The sequence below is a fragment of the Myotis daubentonii genome, chromosome 5 (genome assembly GCF_963259705.1).
Source record: "Myotis daubentonii chromosome 5, mMyoDau2.1, whole genome shotgun sequence".
Taxonomy (NCBI): Eukaryota; Metazoa; Chordata; class Mammalia; order Chiroptera; family Vespertilionidae; genus Myotis; species Myotis daubentonii.
In genome coordinates, this window is record NC_081844.1 from 2793992 (window position 1) to 2810379 (window position 16388).

At 49.5% G+C, this 16388-nt stretch overlaps 1 protein-coding gene across 1 annotated transcript in view; it reads left to right on the forward strand.

Annotated features, from left to right (window-relative positions):
* Positions 1–2200: 2200 nt before the first annotated feature.
* Positions 2201–16388, forward strand: part of SYNPO2 (synaptopodin 2) — a 140331-nt gene continuing 126143 nt past the window's right edge. The window contains exon 1 of the mRNA XM_059695568.1: positions 2201–2389. Within this exon, the coding sequence (XP_059551551.1) occupies positions 2285–2389 (105 nt within the window). The 5' untranslated portion in view covers positions 2201–2284. The remainder of the gene's footprint in view (positions 2390–16388) is intronic.

Below are 16388 nucleotides of genomic sequence, written 5' to 3' on the forward strand. Positions count from 1 at the left end.
CTTCTTTCTCACCAGCCCCCAACCCTTCCCTCTGGCAACCATCAGTTAGGGAACACTAAGCTTCGTGAATCCACTGCTTTTGTTTTGTGGGGTTTGGGGTTTGTTTTTTGCTTTTTTTGCTAACAACCAGCCAGCAAACTTGGCCTTTGTCCCCGATGGAGATATAGCTATGTCCCTCAGGGGTGCTTGTTCCACATAACCTCAGACATGGCTCAGGGCAGGAAGCATTAGCACCGTGAATTCTTCTTTTTTTTAATCCTTGCCTGAGGATATTTTTCCATTGATTTTTATTTATGTATAGTTCAGAGAGGAAGGGAGAGGGAGAGATAGAAACATCAATGATGAGAGAGAATCATTGATCAGCTGCCTCCTGCACGCCCCCTACTGGGGATCAATCCCACAACCCAGGCATGTCCCCTTGACTGGAATCAAACCTGGGACCCTTCAGTCCGAAGGCCAATGCTCTATCCACTGAGCCAAACCAGCTAAAGCACCATTGGTTTTTAGAGAGCGAGGAAGAGGGAAAGACAGAAACATCCATGTGAGAGAAACCCATGGATTGGTTCCTCCCTGCATGCGCCCTGACTAGGGCCCAGGCTGGGGAGGAGCCAGCAACCAGTATGTGCCCTTGACCGGAATCGAACCCCAGTCCCTTCGGTCTGTAGGCCGACGCTCTATCCACTGAGCCAAACCGGCCAGGGCAGCCCTGTGAATCCTGACGCGTGGTCTCTAAACCAGGGGTCCTCAAACTACGGCCCACGGGCCACATGCAAATACAAATATTGTATTTGTTCCCGTTTTGTTTTTTTACTTCAAAATAAGATATGTGCAGTGTGCATAGGAATTTGTTCATAGTTTTTTTTTTAAACTATAGTCCGGCCCTCCAACGGTTTGAGGGACAGTGAACTGGCCCCCTGTTTAAAAAGTTTGAGGACCCCTGCTCTAAACGGTATAATCAGGAATTTTGCTCTACATGCTTCAGGTTCTCCCAGGCCAAATGAAGTGGAGAAAAAGACAAGAAATTGCAACTCTTTCGCTCTCTTTTCTGGGGAATCTACTCACCATTTTATTCTATCCTCTGTAATAAAAGGCTAATGTGCAAATTGTCCCCTCGATCCAGAGTTCGACGGGGGGCAGGGCCGGCTTGGGAGCGGGCTGTACACTGCTCACTGTGAACCGCTTCCCACTACGGACATAGCAGTGTCCATGGCGTTGGGGCGGCTGCCACAGGGACACACCCTGATTTCCAGGCTCCGTACCTGAGCGTGTCTTCGTGTGGACGAATGTGACGGAAAATAAAAGCACGATGAGAAAATAAAAATGCTCCGTTCGAATAACCTTGGTAGATTTAAAGCACTAAAATATCTTGGATCACGTATGAAATCAACGTGTGTGTTGGGCCAGCCAGGCTCAGGACCCGCGATGAGAGGCTGCAGAGGGAAGCGACCGCAGGTGACAGGTGACGTTGTGCGTCGGGCTGACTGTGCCCTCAGGCCCAGGAGCTGCCCTCCTGCGGGGAAGGAGGGAGAGGAAACACAAAGCTGAAACACTCCACAGCCCGCGACAGACTCCACAGCCCGCGACAGGCTTCCCTGTAAGAAGGTGGTTAGGAGGGTCCCTCTCCCCCGGCCTCAGGGGTGTGTGGTGGGGAGACGATGGAGCTCAGGGGCCACTTTTCAGAAAAGACTTTAAAAACGGTTCTGCGTTCCTTTATTCCCTCTTTTTAGGGGATCAGTCGCACAGGCGGCAGACAGGAAAGCTTAGAAAAATAATAATTAAACCACTTGCGCTCCCTTTGTCTGTAGGTCGTCCGTGTGGTGGTTCTCAGACCACCTACTGGAGAGAATAAAACCTTCCCAGCCGCTGAGCTCCCCCAGCTCCCGGCCTGCAGGCCGCAACCTCCACGCGCCCTTGGCCATTTATAGAATTATTCAACGAAAACAGTGCCATCGGCGCTTCTTTCCAGCGCGGGGCTGTCATCCTTCTGCGCTAGAGAACTTTTGCTCCCGCCTCATCTTGCCCCAAATGGGGCCTGTGTCCCGGCCTCCCCCCCCCCCCGCCCCCTCCCCGGCGGTGGGCTGAGCTGAGCGAGGGCGGGCGCGTGACGCAAGAGGGGGCCGGGCGACCCGGTGCCACCACCGGCCCATTAGCGCCGCGGCCGCCGCGCAGCTCCGCGCCGCCTGGTCCTGCCTGGCGCTGCCTCCTCCTGCGGAACCCGAGCGCATCCCGCCGCCCGCGCGGCCTGCCGCTCCCCGCCCTGCCTGCTGCCAGCCGAACCGGGACCATGGGTACCGGGGACTTCATCTGCATCTCCATGACCGGAGGGGCGCCCTGGGGGTTCCGGCTGCAGGGGGGCAAGGAGCAGCAGCAGCCCCTGCAAGTGGCCAAGGTAGGGTGTCTGAACCGCCGGCGCGCCGCGCGGGAGGGAGGCGCGAAAGCAACCTGTTGGCGGAGCGCTGACTCGGAAGTCTATGATTTGGGTGCTGTCCTTGAGTTTTTAGGACGTTGGGTTTGTTTGTTTCAAGGAAGCTTGGGAGAAAAACACAGAGTAACTAGCCAGTATCTGATGGGGGGGGGGGGGGATGTGTCATATTTATCAGACGGAGAAAAGCCCAGTTAACCAGCTTCTGCGACATCGGGCCAGGCACCGGGAGGCCATCGGGGAAATCCAGTGGCGTTATTGTTTCCATCAGTGCCCTTGGCCCCCGGGAGGAGAAGCCCTCAGCTCAGCGTAGCCATTGGCCCCGCTAGTTCGTGGCCTCAGAAAGTGTTGGAGAGGACGTTCAGGGAAAGGCCAGGTTTGGGCGACCATTTCTAAAGTACGATGATGTCCTGAGATCTGGGTGAAAGGATATTTCTTTAAGGATTTGACAGATAAATGCAAAACCCGAGGCCTCTGTCCCATCCGTGTGCATTCATCTGCTTAAGGAAGGAATTCAAAGGCTCAAGATGTAATGGTAACTGAAACACACCTACTAGTGGGCTGAAACGGGTTAGATGTTTTGTGGCCACGAGGTTGCTGGTTTCTCAGCGAATCCCCACCGGTTTGCGCGAGGGTCCTGCTTCGTATGCAGCTGGGATGCAGCTGAAGGTGCAGGAGAAGAAGCAGACTTTTATCTGAGCCCAGCACTGGCCTGCGGCCTTGAGTGTGAGAGAACGTGTGTGGTTCGCTTCCTGCCTTATGCCTGTGTTCAAGTGGACCCAGGCCATTGTGAACTACATGGGCCACTGGCCTTCGCAGCTCTTCTTCCTCTTCGACTTTTAGGTTTTAAAAAGATTCACTTGGGGGAGGGGGCGAGGAGAGAAGGAAGTTTCTTTGAAATGTCCTGCTCCCCGGCTCCCAGCAGAAAATCCCTTCACAGTGCGGCGGGGAACCCTGCCCCCTAGCGACACTCCGCAGATGCAGAGCAGGTTTCAGAACTGGATCCTTTCTCCGGATCCTGGGTTCAGCCCTCACGCCAGCAGGTCTCGGCTGGGCTGGACGGGCAGGGAAAGTCCAGGCACAGAGGTGGTCTCCTTGTGTTCCTCTGGGCGGCAGTGGCCGGCGGCATCCGACAGAACAACGCCCTGGTCAGCGACTGTGGCACCCAGGAGCCTGGGTTCGTTCTGGGTCTAGAATAGCAGCTGGCTGGCTCCCAGGACTGAGATTTGGGGTCTAATTCCAGCTCTGAGCTAATATGCAGCGGGGGCTGAGACAAACCTCTCACCCTTCCTGACTCATGTGTGTGTGCATGTATGTGTGTGTATGTGTGCATGCATGTGTATGCACGTGTGTGTGTGTGTGTGTGTGCGGGGGGGGGGGAGAGCAGGCGTTTTCAGTGGGTCGGAAAGGAGAGAGAAGGAGGAAATTGGGCGGCACCGTGGTGAGGGTCTGTGGGGCCCGAGTGTCCCAGTCTGCCTGCCAGTTCAAATGGGGGGCCGAGGGGGCTTGAGGCTGCCACCCTGAAGAAGAGAGTGGGCTTCTCCTGAATTCTCGGCGTGCTCGCTTCAGAGGGGAAGCTCTGTGTGTGGTTATGAAGAGCTGAAGCAAATGGCGAATGAAGGGCGCTCTGCGGGCCTCTCTCTGCTGCTGGCGGGACCCAGAGAGGCTAGCACGCTGCGTGAGCATCGAGCAGTGCAGTCCTGCTCTCCCCCCGTCGCCTTTCTAATTCTCCGACGGTGTATCTGTGGTTTTAGAAAGATCATTGTTAAAACGCCTGGATGTTTGCCTTAATTCTTGTGTGTGTGTGTGTGTGTGTGTGTGTGTGTGTGTGAGAGAGAGAGAGAGAGAGAGAGAGAGAGAGAGAGAGAGAGAGACTGCAGCCTAGTTTTTAGCAGATGTAAAAAAGTGACCGGAGAGCCTTCTAAAGAAGATATAACTTCTAAATTACTATGGCAGTGCCCACTTTATAAAAATCTATATTGTCTATTTTTTCCTTAATTCAAACTTACTGTATTTGATTTTTTTTTTTTTTAGTTAATCCTCACCGAAGGATATTTTTTCCACTGAGTTTTAGGGAGAGTGGAAGGGACGGGGGAGGGAGAGAGAGAAACACTGATGTGAGAGAGACATATTGATTGGTTGCCTCCCACATGCAACCCCGGCATGTGCCCTTGGCGGGGAATCAAACCAGAGACCCTTGGGTCTTCGGGCCGACACGCTCACCACTGAGCAACACTGGCCAGGGCCTATCTTTGATGTCTTATGCCAGCATTACCTGCTGTAGAAAACCCTGGGAGCAAAGAGCCTGCGACTTTCTACGTGATCAGGGCCAGGGCCTCACTGGATCACTGTTTTTCTTAACACATCAAGTTAGCTTGCTTCCATGAAAGGCTTCTCACGGAGTTCAAGGGGAAATGAAGGTTGTGTGGTCACAGACTTCCTCCTCTTCCTAGGACTGGCGATGACTTATTAGGGCCCAGGTACCTCCCCGCAGAGGACAGAGACGAGAAGGCTGGGTAGGGGATAGCTGCTGGCGAGCAAAGCACTCATCGTGTTGCAGGACGTGCACACGGTTCGTTGGGGAACTGAAGAAAATACCTATTTCCAAGGGAAAGAAAATGTCAGGCAGTGCTTGGTGGGTGCCCCTTAAAGTGGGACTGCCACCAAGCAGTTCTATAGATGGCAACCGGTTTCGGCTGGTAACGTAGCCGGTGTTTAGATTCCCGTAATCCTGTGTGGAAGGGAAGCCTAACTAGCTTTGTCATGGCCGGTAACGACCTCCTGGTGACGTGCCCGGTTACTGCGGGGCGAGGTCTGAGCGTGTTCAGTATTGGGCTGGCTGACCCGTAGCAGCCCCCAGCGTCCAAGAGCACGAACAGAAACCTGGATAATCGTAACTTCTCACTGACATGGACGCGCATTTCTGCTTTGTTTCCAAGAATGAACTGAATTTTTAAAAGGCCCCACTAGTCAGTAACATCACCCTGCTGTGTTTTGTTTTTAATGTTCGTATATCTCTTAATCGGTGTTCTGAACGCATGCGATGGGAAGCGGGCATTTCCCATACAGAGCCCTAAGACCGCGCTCTGCAGATTGGGCCTGCAGGAGCGCGTCTGCAGAAACTGATGCGTGCGGACATGACTACCCCGGGGAGCCCCCTGTGTGCGTGGAGCTGTCCTGGTGGAAAGCCCGCCAGCGTTTCTACTTCACAAACTCTCTTCTGCAAACATGTACTTACATGGCCATGTTCCTGGACACACTCTTGGCAAATGCATTTACATAAAGACGTGGGGAGAGAGATTTCTGTTTCACAAACAAGTCTTCCGGACTGCTCAGAAGTAACTTGTGTTTTGAAAACAGAGTCTAGAGAAACGTTTGGGCGGTTTATCCTCCGCGTGTTTCAACATTCAGAGATGGGAGCTTGAAGCCGAAGGTGTAGACCACGGTGGCACTTATTCTTCTATTGCCTTTTAATTCAGAGTTTCAGATAACTGCTTCTTAACATTGAAATGACAATGACAGTCCCCATAGTCTGAGGCAGACGGGATTTAATGGCTCTTATCTGCTGCTGCGTCATCGCTCTTTACAGCTTTGAATGAAATTGTGTTGTTTAATAGGCAAAGCACTTAAAGTAACGTAATTCCCATCCCTTAGTGCCATCAGCGAGGTTTCGAAAATGTTTCAAATGAAATAATTCCAGAAACATGTCCTAAAGGGGAGAGAAAGATTTTAATGTGCTTGAATGTGTACATTTGAGGATAGATGCTTCTTACTACATATAGAAAGCAGTGGCATCTTTATTGGAAAATGTGACGGGTCACTCCGTGTTTTATTGATTTGGGGGCACTAACCTTCTGAAAAGCCTGAAGACAGGAATGCCCACAGGAGTCAGTGCACACGAGCTGCATCTATTAAGCGGATGTTACGTAAAGCTTTGTTTAGGGATGGCATGTCTTCAGACAATTACTGCAGAGAGACAAGGGGTACGACAATGATGGCCTGAACTTGGCCGTCACCTGGACACGGCACACCTGTCGCTTCCTCGGTCAGGCCCTTGTCCCGTGCCAAGGCCTGTTCCAAGTTCTTTGCAGGTGCTGTCTCCTCAAATGATCCCTCAAACCTAGGAAGGCTTAGGAAAAACACCCCCAGAGAGACGAGGGAATCGAGCCCCGGGAATGCTGTCACCGGCCACAGGCGATCCAGGTGGCGGTTTCATGCCTGAGCCGACCTCCCCTGCGCGGGGAGAAGCGGTGCCCAGAGGCGAAGGCAGGCGAAGCGGGTCCGCAAAGGGAGTTTGCAGAGGACACCCTGGTTGTCACCCAGCGCTGACTTAGCCAGGCAGGGGAGCTCCGGCGTCCGAAGGTCACTGACATGTGGTCAAGGTCAGAACCGCTGCTGTAGAGAGTGGAGGCCAAGCTTTCTGAGGGAGGCACTTCCCCCTGCTCCTCCCCCAGGGCAGCAAGGGGAGAGAGGGGAGGGCCATCCAGTCCTGGCATGGGAGCGGGCCATAATGATGGTGGGAGGGCCTTCCCTTTCTGCAGTCAAGATGGGGGGTGGGGGTGGGGGGGTTTCTGGGGGGGGGGAGGGAAATACGGGATGCTGGGAAGCTGAGACATAATGGCTGTAGAGCCTGGGGGGCTGCAGGAGGGGGGCCTGGCCAGGAGCTTAGGAAGAGAGCTTAGAGTCAGACAGAAGATTGGAGCCTGGAATGGACTCCACTGTTTTAATAATAACCAAAAGCCATCAGAAATGCATGGGATCCAGCCAATGTATGATGAAAGGAGGAGAGCCCTGACTGGTTTGGCTCTGTGGATAGAGCGTCGGCCTGTGGAGTGAAGGGTCCCAGGTTCGATTCTGGCCAAGGACACATGCCTGGGTTGTGGGCTCAATCCCCAGTAGGGGATGTGCAGAAGGCAGCCGATCAATGATTCTCTCTCATCATTGATGTTTCTCTCTCTCTCTCCCTCTCCCTTCCTCTCTGAAATCAATAAAAACAAATAAAAATAATTTTTTTTAAAAAAGGAGGAGAGACTTGGCTTTATCTTGAAAGCAGTTACTGAAAGAAATAAAACAACTTCATGTTTATAACTGAATGGGTTTGACACTTCTCAGAAAAATCAGTTACGTCACACAGGTTCCTCTGATCAGCCAGATGGTTGTTAGCTGTGAAAATTTATGCCCGGCCGGCATGCCTCAGTGGTTGAGTGTCGACCTATGAACCAGGAGGTCAGGATCCCCAATCACGGCACATGCCCGGTTGCTGGCTCCATCCCCAGTAGGGGGCGTGCAGGGGGCAGCTGATCAATGATTCTCTCTCATCCTTGATGTTTCTATCTCTCTCTCCCTCTCCTTTCCTCTCTGAAATCAATACAAATGTATTTCAAAAAAGTTGCCACCAACCCATGTGACTTCTGTTAATGATCATATCGAAGCTATGTTTCTAGGTAGAATGAAAAAGTACTTGGAATTATGATCTGGCTGCAGGCTCCATGAGAATGTGAACTACTCTTTCTTCTCTTCTTTCTCCTGTGGCTGCATGTGAGCAGCACTTTGATAGCCTGGGGTGCTCTTTGCTCCAGGCAATGCTCGCTTTCAGCCTTCAGCTGGGCTAGAGTCCTTTCTTGAACATTACTGTCAGAGTCCGGAACCCTCAAGCTAGAAGTAAGCACTCGGAACTTTGATTGGGCGTTAAACTAAAGTGATCGTTGTTTATGAAGCTATTCCAATATTGCAAATTCTGCAAGTCAGTATGTAATATCATTGTGACATACATGTTATACCCAATGATAACGTTTGCATATTTTTCATGGTAATAGTTTAAAAATAGGTAGATTGGCTTCCAAAATAACCTAACCTCCCTCTGTCAGTGATTATGTGTTCAAGAATATCAGCTAATTTACATATTTAGCTAAAAATACTTCACCTGTATCTATCCCATTTGATGCCAGTTGGGTAGATAAAGTCTTATTACTCTCAATGGATAGATAAGAAAACTGATCCTGAAAAAATAATATGCAAGATAATGGTCCAAAGTCCATATGATCCCCTCCCTCTGGCAGGCCTGAGAGGGGACAGGCCATCACTCGGTCATGCTGAAAACTGCAGGGACTTCCTTACAGTTTGTATGAACTAGAACCTCACCAAATCTAAGCTTTGAAAACATTTATTTTTATTTTTTAAAATCTTTATTGTTGAGGGTAATACAGATGCCCCCTCCCCCCGCATTGTCCTCCTCCACTTGGTTCCCACCCCACCGCAGGCCTTTGCTAACCCTATTTTCTGTGTCCATAAGTAATGCATATATGCATGGAAGATCTTTGGTTAATCTCTTCCCGTCCCCTTCCTCCTTTCCCTCTGAGATTCGTCGGTCTGTTTCATGTCTCCATGCCTCTGATTCTATTTTATGCATCAGTTTATTTTGTTCATTAGATTTCTTGTTCATTTATTTTGATTTATAGATTCAATTGTTAATAGATATGTGTTTATTGCCATTTTAAAGTTCATATTTCTCCTCCTCCTCCTCCTCCTCCTCCTCCTCCTCCTCCTCCTCCTCCTCCTCCTTCTCCTCCTCCTCCCTCTTCTCCCTCTTCTTAAAGAAGAGCCTTCAACATTTCATATAATACTGGTTTGATGGTGATGAAATCCTTTAGCATTTTCTTGTCTGTGAAGCTCTTTATCTGACCTTCAATTCTAAATGATAGCTTTGCTGGGTAGAGTAATTTTGGTTGTAGGTCCTTGCTATTCATCACTTTGAATATTTCTTGCCACTCCCTTCTGGCCTGCAAAGTTTCTGTTGAGAAGCCAACTGACAGTTATATGGGTACTCCCTTGTAGGTAACTAACTGTTTTTTTCTTGCTGCTTTTAAGATTCTCTCTTTGTCTTTTGCCCTTGGCATTTTAATTATAATGTGTCTTAGTGTGGGCCTCTTTGGGTTCCTCTTTTTTCGGACTCTCTGCACTTTCTGGACATGTATGTCTATTTCTTTCACCAGGTAGGGGAAGTTTTCTGTCATTATTTCTTCAAATAGCTTTTCAATATCTTGCTCTCTCTCTTCTCCTTGTGGCACCCCCATAAACAAATGTTGGTATGCTTGAAGTTGTCCCAGAGGCTCCTTACACGATCTTCATATTTTTGGATTCTTTTTTCTTTTGGTTCTTCTGATTGGGTGTTTTTTGCTTCCTCATATTCCAAATCCTTGATTTGATTCTTGGACTCCTCTACTCTACTGTTGAATTCCTGTAAATTGTTCTTTATTTGAGTTAGTGTCTGCTTAATTTCTGACTGGTCCTTTTTCATGTCTTTGACATTCTCACTAAGATCCTTGAAAGTCTCACTAAGTCTGAAGCTCTCATTAAGATCCGTGAGTACCTTATAACCATGGTTTTGAACTCTGTATTCATTTGTTTGCTTGCTTCAATTTCGTTCATTTGTAACATGTTTCTTTGTCTTCACATTTTGAGTGCTTCCCTGTGTTTGTTTCTATGTATTAGGTAGAGCTGTATGTGTCCTGGAATTGGTAGAGTGGCCTTGTGTAGCAGGTGTCCTGTAGGGCCCAGTGGCTCAGCCTCCCCAGTCACCTGAGCTGGGCACTCTAGGTGTGCCTCTGTGTGGGCTGTGTGCACAGTCTTGTTGTAGTTGAGCCTTGATTGGTGTCACTGGGAGGAATTGGCATCACTGGGAGGAATTGGCTTTCAGGCCAATTGGCTGTGAGGACCAGCTGTGACTACAGAGGAAGAGCTGCTGTGCAGGAGACAGACACCCCTATGGAGCAGGACTTGCTTCAGTGGAGTTTTGGTGCTCACTGAGCCTGCCCCTTGTGTGTGTTGCTTGTGGATATGTAGAATTGTAATCTGGTATGATCTGAAGCTGTCCACTGTGTACACTGGTTCTGGGGCCAACCATTAGGAGCTACAGAGAGGTCTGCAGATGGCTGCTACTTATATTGGGCTTGAAGTGACCAGGTGAGGCCCAGCTGTGAAGCAAGGCAGGCTGGTGCTAGTGCTGAGTCTTGGGCTTTTTATTGATAGGTTTATGGCATGCTGAGGCCAGTTGCTGCTTGTTTGAGTGATTTTAGCAAAGTCTGAAGCCAGAGGGATTGCGTCTGAGTACGTTCGTGCAAGAGGAACACTTTGGTTCCAGCAGCCTCTGTGTCACTCAGCTATAATCCCCTCTGGCTTTTACAGCCTTAAGTTATGGGGACTTCTCTTCTCAGCTCTGGAACCCTGGTCTGGGATGTCAGACCAGCCTGTTCTAGTCTCAGTGTGATTTTTTTCTTTACTTCTTTAGTTGTAGGACTTCCATTCAGCCAGCTTTTAGTTGGTTCTGAATGATGGTTGTTCTGTATTTTAGTTGTAATTTTGATGTGGTTGTGGGAGGCAGGCAGCACGTGCCAGTGGTCACCTAAGCCATCATCTTGGTTCTCCTAAAAACATTTATAACCACATCTTCTTTGAATAGCCTGAGGAAATGCCTCTCCAAGCGCATGAGCAATGGGAGACATGCCTGGATAGGGAACCGGTTTACCTGTAAATGAACCTGAAACATACGTGGATTCCAAGATGTTTGCTGTGTCTATTCTCACAGATTCAAATGAAACCTAGTGCCAGGAGGTTTTGTAAAAGGAAGTGGAGAAGCCCTCGCCAGTATGGCTCAGTTGGTTGGAGCATTGTCCCGTACACCAAAAGGTGGTGGGTTCTATTTCCAGTCAGGGCACATGCCCAGGTTGTGGGGTTTTATCCCTAGTTGGGGTGTGTGTGGGAGGCAACTGATATATGTTTCTCTCTCACATCTATGTTTTTCTCTTTCTCCCGCTCCCTTTCTCTCTTTCTAAAATCAATAAAAACATATCCTCTGGGGAGGATTCAAAAAAAGGAAGTGGAGAATTCCCGCATGAGCTTCATTAAACAACCGTAATGGGTAACAATGGTCATGGAGTTCATGTGAGAAATAAGATGATATTTACTCTTTGGGGTGTGGGGGGTGGATTCTGTTGTTTGACCACCTCAGTGAGAACATATTTACAGCATTGAATTACCTCTGGTGCTTTGTTTTTATGACTTATCTACCATTCTTCTCTTACTAAACAGCAGAGATGGCCACATTCTCGAAAACATATGCTTGCAGTGGTTGTGAAATCCTTGGCAGATAGCAGGTCACTGGTGACAGTAGTTATAGCCTTGGTATTATTTTTTTAAGTATTTTTATTGATTTCAGAGAGGAACGAAGAGGGAGAGAGAGATAGAAACATCAATGATGAGAGAGAATCATTGATTGGCTGCCTCCTGCATGTCCGACACTCAGGATTGAGCCCCACAGCCTGGGCGTGTGCCCTGACCGTGAACCATGCAGGCTGGGCATACATAGTCTTGGTGTTCTGATGGTCTGGACGCAGGTTTCCCGAACTGGTGTATAAATCCGCATGTTTCAGGCCCATGTGCTACAACATGTGGTGGACTCACCATTGGAGACATTGTGAGTGAAAGACTTCGATTCTTGATGGCATAACAAGAACCGTCTTCCTGTCCATGGGGGTTGGGTGCTGGACTTTACAGCAATGCGCCGGATGGGTTTCCCAGGACAGGGGAAAGTGTCTATGTTCCATCTGATTCTTCCTAGGCGATACACCGTCCTTTACCCTCTCCCTTCATATCTGTTATCAAAACTGACCTGGTAATCAACCAAGGACCTTGTATGCATCTATGCATGGCCCATGGACACAGACAGTGGAGTGGTGAGGGCCTGGGGCGGGTGGTGGGGGCGGGCTGGAGGGGGTCAATGGGGGGAAAAAGGGGGACATAGGTAATACTTTCAACAATAAAGAAATATATCTCTCTATCTCTATCTCTATATCTCTATGTCTATCTATATATCTCTATCTCTATCTCTATCTCTATCTCTATCTCTATCTCTATATCTATATCTATATCTATATCTATATCTATATCTATATCTATATCTATATCTATATCTATATCTATCTATATATATATCTAGGCTGACCTGGTTGGAATTCCACCTTTTTAGAACACAGATTATTTTTTCCTGAGGAAATCAGCAATAACAGCTAATGAGTGTCATTTCCCCCAAACATCTTACCGCCTTTAACAGTGCCTCGTGGAGATCATTTTATTCAAGAAACTCATACTTAATGTTTTCTGGGTGCCAGACACTTCTTGAACCACCTTTTAAACATGATTATCCACATGTGAGATCCCAGCATAGAGCACAGAGCGAGATGGTGGCTTCCGCTGTCCACGGAGTCAGGGTCCGACGCCCGGAGAGTTTGGCTCAGGGTTTGTGCTCCATACGAACGCACACACAGTTCCTCACACAGCACTTCCAGGCCCAGTGGAGTTGAACTGCAGTTCAGGCAGGAAGAGGATCTAAACAGATGGTGGTGGAGAGGTTTGTGTCCCTAAACTTCTGTTCTGACCCTGAGTGTACTTTTACTCATTTAAATGAGTGTCCAGTCATTCTATTTGAAACGTTTATTTTGAGAATAAATAACTTAGGAAGTGAAATAGAAACACCGAAACTTTCATAATCCTGTCCTCTAAAGGATAGTTTTTCTTTGGTTTTCTTCCTGTACAATTTCCCACGTCTGCTTTGAAAAGATGACATGTGCCCTTCCCTTTGAAGAGAACAGTTTCTGGCGGTGGGAACCATTTTGGAGAATTATGTCAGGTGTTTAAAACATACTAGAGGTGAACATGTGAAAGGGTTATAAAGACAGCGCACGTGGGTGGTAACTGGGCACTGACTCTCCTCAGGGTCCCTACTCTCCCCTCCTGTGTGCGTCTGCTGCCCAGGCCCTCACCCCTCTCCCTCAGATGGGACAGTTTCTGCCCTGGTGCCCCCCCTCCCCACTGTCCCTCACCCAGGCTGACCAGGCACCCCAGTGGTACCCCCATCCTGATCCGGGACACCCTTCAGGGCAAACCAGCCGGCCCCCACCCATGCACCGCTGTCCTCATCTAAGAGGCAGTGGTGAGCCACTGGCCTTTTCAAGTAAGAAAACCACTTCCTGATAGAAGCATTTCCAACAACTCTTTAAAATCTCCCTACTTCCCTCATTTCTTTTTTTTTTTAAAGTTGCTTTCAAAGCAATTAACAGGGAACATATTTTGTTTATTATTCTAAAATACATGCCGGGAAACCGGTGACCCAGAGCACTTTGTCATTCCAGAAAAGGTCACCACATGTGTGACATTCGAAGGCGTCCTTCACCCACTTCAGGGTGCAAGTAGCATCGAGACTGCCATGGGCCAGGGCACACCAGACAGACACGCGCGTCCTTTGACCTGACTGCAGAAAACTCCCTCCAGCGATATCCGCCTGTTCCAATATCATTTCTACCGCTTTCCTGCCTCCTTTTTCTTTGCATTTTCAAACATATCTGACAAAAAAAAATGCATCTTGGTTTGTCGCCATAGTGTATGATTTTAGCCACTTTTAACTGCAACTATGAAGAGCTTTCTACACACGGTCATTTGGTTTAAATTCTGTAATCGAGTGTTGCCCAGCTGGAACCTCTTTTGAGAAACAGGTCCAGAAGCTTCTTATGTTCCGAATGCCTCCTTATTAAATATACTGGGAGCCCAGTGTGTGTGTGATTTGAAATTGCGCAGTGCTGCCCACCCTTGAGTCGCCGGTCTGGCCCTGCCTCCCTCTCCGGCCCTTGAACCAGCCATGGCCACTGCTGATCAGGCCCTCCCCCAGTGCAGGCGCACAGAGGCCCCTGCTGCCCTGCCCCTGATGCTGCATGTGCAACCTCCTCCTGTCTGGTTGACTCGTTATGGCGTCCTGGTTAATTAGCATATTTCTCTATTATCTAATCTAATAAAAGAGAAGCATGCAAATTGAATGCACCTCCGCTACGCCCCAAGCCACGCCCACCAGCCAATCAGAGCGACCATATGCAAATTAACCCAACCAAGATGGCGGCTGCAGCCATGGAACTGGAGCAAGCAGGAGGCTTGGTTGCCCCGGCGATGGAGGAAGCCAAGCTTCCCGCCTGCCCTAGCCGGCTGTTGCCTCCTCTCAAGGCAACAAAGTTTCAATTATAGAAGATAAATAAATCCCAGATACCTGCTTCCAGCCAGCCTCCACTGGGAGCTTGGGTGGCTGGGGGCCATTGGCCAGCCTGCAAACAGCCATCAGCCCCTCACTCAGGCTGGCCAGGCACCCCAGCAGTACCCCCATCCTGATCCGGGACACCCTTCAGGGCAAACCAGCCGGCCCCCACCCATGCACCAGGCCTCTATCCTATATAATAAAAGGGTAATATGCAAATTGACCCTAACAGCAGAACGACTGGGAATGACTGGTCACTATGACACACACTGACCACCAGGGGGCAGACGCTCAATGCAGGAGCTGCCCCCTGATGGTCAGTGCACTCCCGCAGGGGGAGCTCTGCTCAGCCACAAGCCAGGCTGATGGCTGCCAGTACATCGGTGGTGGTGAGAGCCTCTCCCGCCTCCTCAGCAGGGCTAAGGATGTTCGATTGCAGCTTAGGCCTGCTCCCTGCTGGCAAGTGGACATCCCCCCAGGGCTCACAGGCTGCCAGAGGGATATCTGACTGCCAGCTTAGGCCCAATCCCCCGGGGAGCGGGCCTAAGCCAGCAGGTGGTCATCCCTGAGGGGTCCCAGGGGCTGATGGACCCCCCCTGAGTGCACAAATTTTTGTGCACTGGGTCTCTAGTGTATATATATATATATATATATCCGTAGTCCTGACTGCTTCACACCAGCGTGAGCGAATGTCATAGAGGCAGGGAGGCCAAGTTCCTCTCCAGCAAAACGGGTGCACATCCATGTTCCCAACGCTCCTCTAGGTGGGAGCCTGTCACCTACTGGTCACATGTGGTCACACAGGAATGGTTTTTCCTCTCACAGACTGGCTGGGGAGAGTTTCTGTGGGAACTTGAGTCAGGCCCGCCGTCTTCTCATGAGCTTGTGATGTGTTTGTTACCTTTTATCAACAGCTTCTTTTGGGGAATATTTTAATGAAGACTGTGTCATTGTGTAAGAACTGAAGCTAGATAATCACATGGAAATTCACTTTAATCAAGTGCCATAGAACATAAGATATGGCAAGACCAGGTCAGGAGGGGCCCTGTTGGTGGGGTCACCTCAGGTAGGAAGTTCATAACTGTCTGGACCAGGGCACCGTGTCAGTCCAAATATTAATGGAGATTCAATGTTACGTGTTAGTGCCCATTTCCTTCTCCTTTTTAAATTTAATTTTATTGTTATTATTTTAAATATATTTTAATTGATTTTAGAGAAGAAGGGAGAGGGAGAGAAACATCAATGATGAGAGAGAATCATTGATTGGCTGCCTCCTGCACTCCCCACACTGGGGATTGAGCCTGCAAATCTGGACATGTGCCTTGACTAGGAATCAAACCGTGACCTCCTGGTTCATAGGTCGATGCTCAACCACTGAGCCACAACGGCTGGGCATGTCCGTGGGTGCTCCCGTTGGCAGAAACCAAGGAGCCTTCAGGCACTGGGCGCCCCCAGAACAGAAGGGCCCTGGGGCGGGGCATGGACATGACCCAGGAACCCAGGGATGAGAATGGGTCACAGGGATGCGAGTGAGGCGCAGGGACACCAGTGGGACCCAGGGACATGCCGAGGGGTTGCTCTAGGACAGCGGTTCTCAACCTTCAGGCCCTTTAAATACAGCTCCTCATGTTGTGACCCAACCATAAAATTATTTTTGTTGCTACTTCATCACTGTCATGTTGCTGCTGTGATGAATCGTCATGTAAATATCTGATATGCAGGATGGTCTTAGGCGACCCCTGTGAAAGGGTCGTTCGACCGCCAGAGGGGTCGCCACCCACAGGTTGAGAACCGCTGCTCTGGGAAGCCCGATCTCCCACAGTGAGAAACGCTCTCTGGGACCCCTGGCCATGCGGTGTTTCCTGGCTTTTCCATTGTGAAACGATTCAGCTG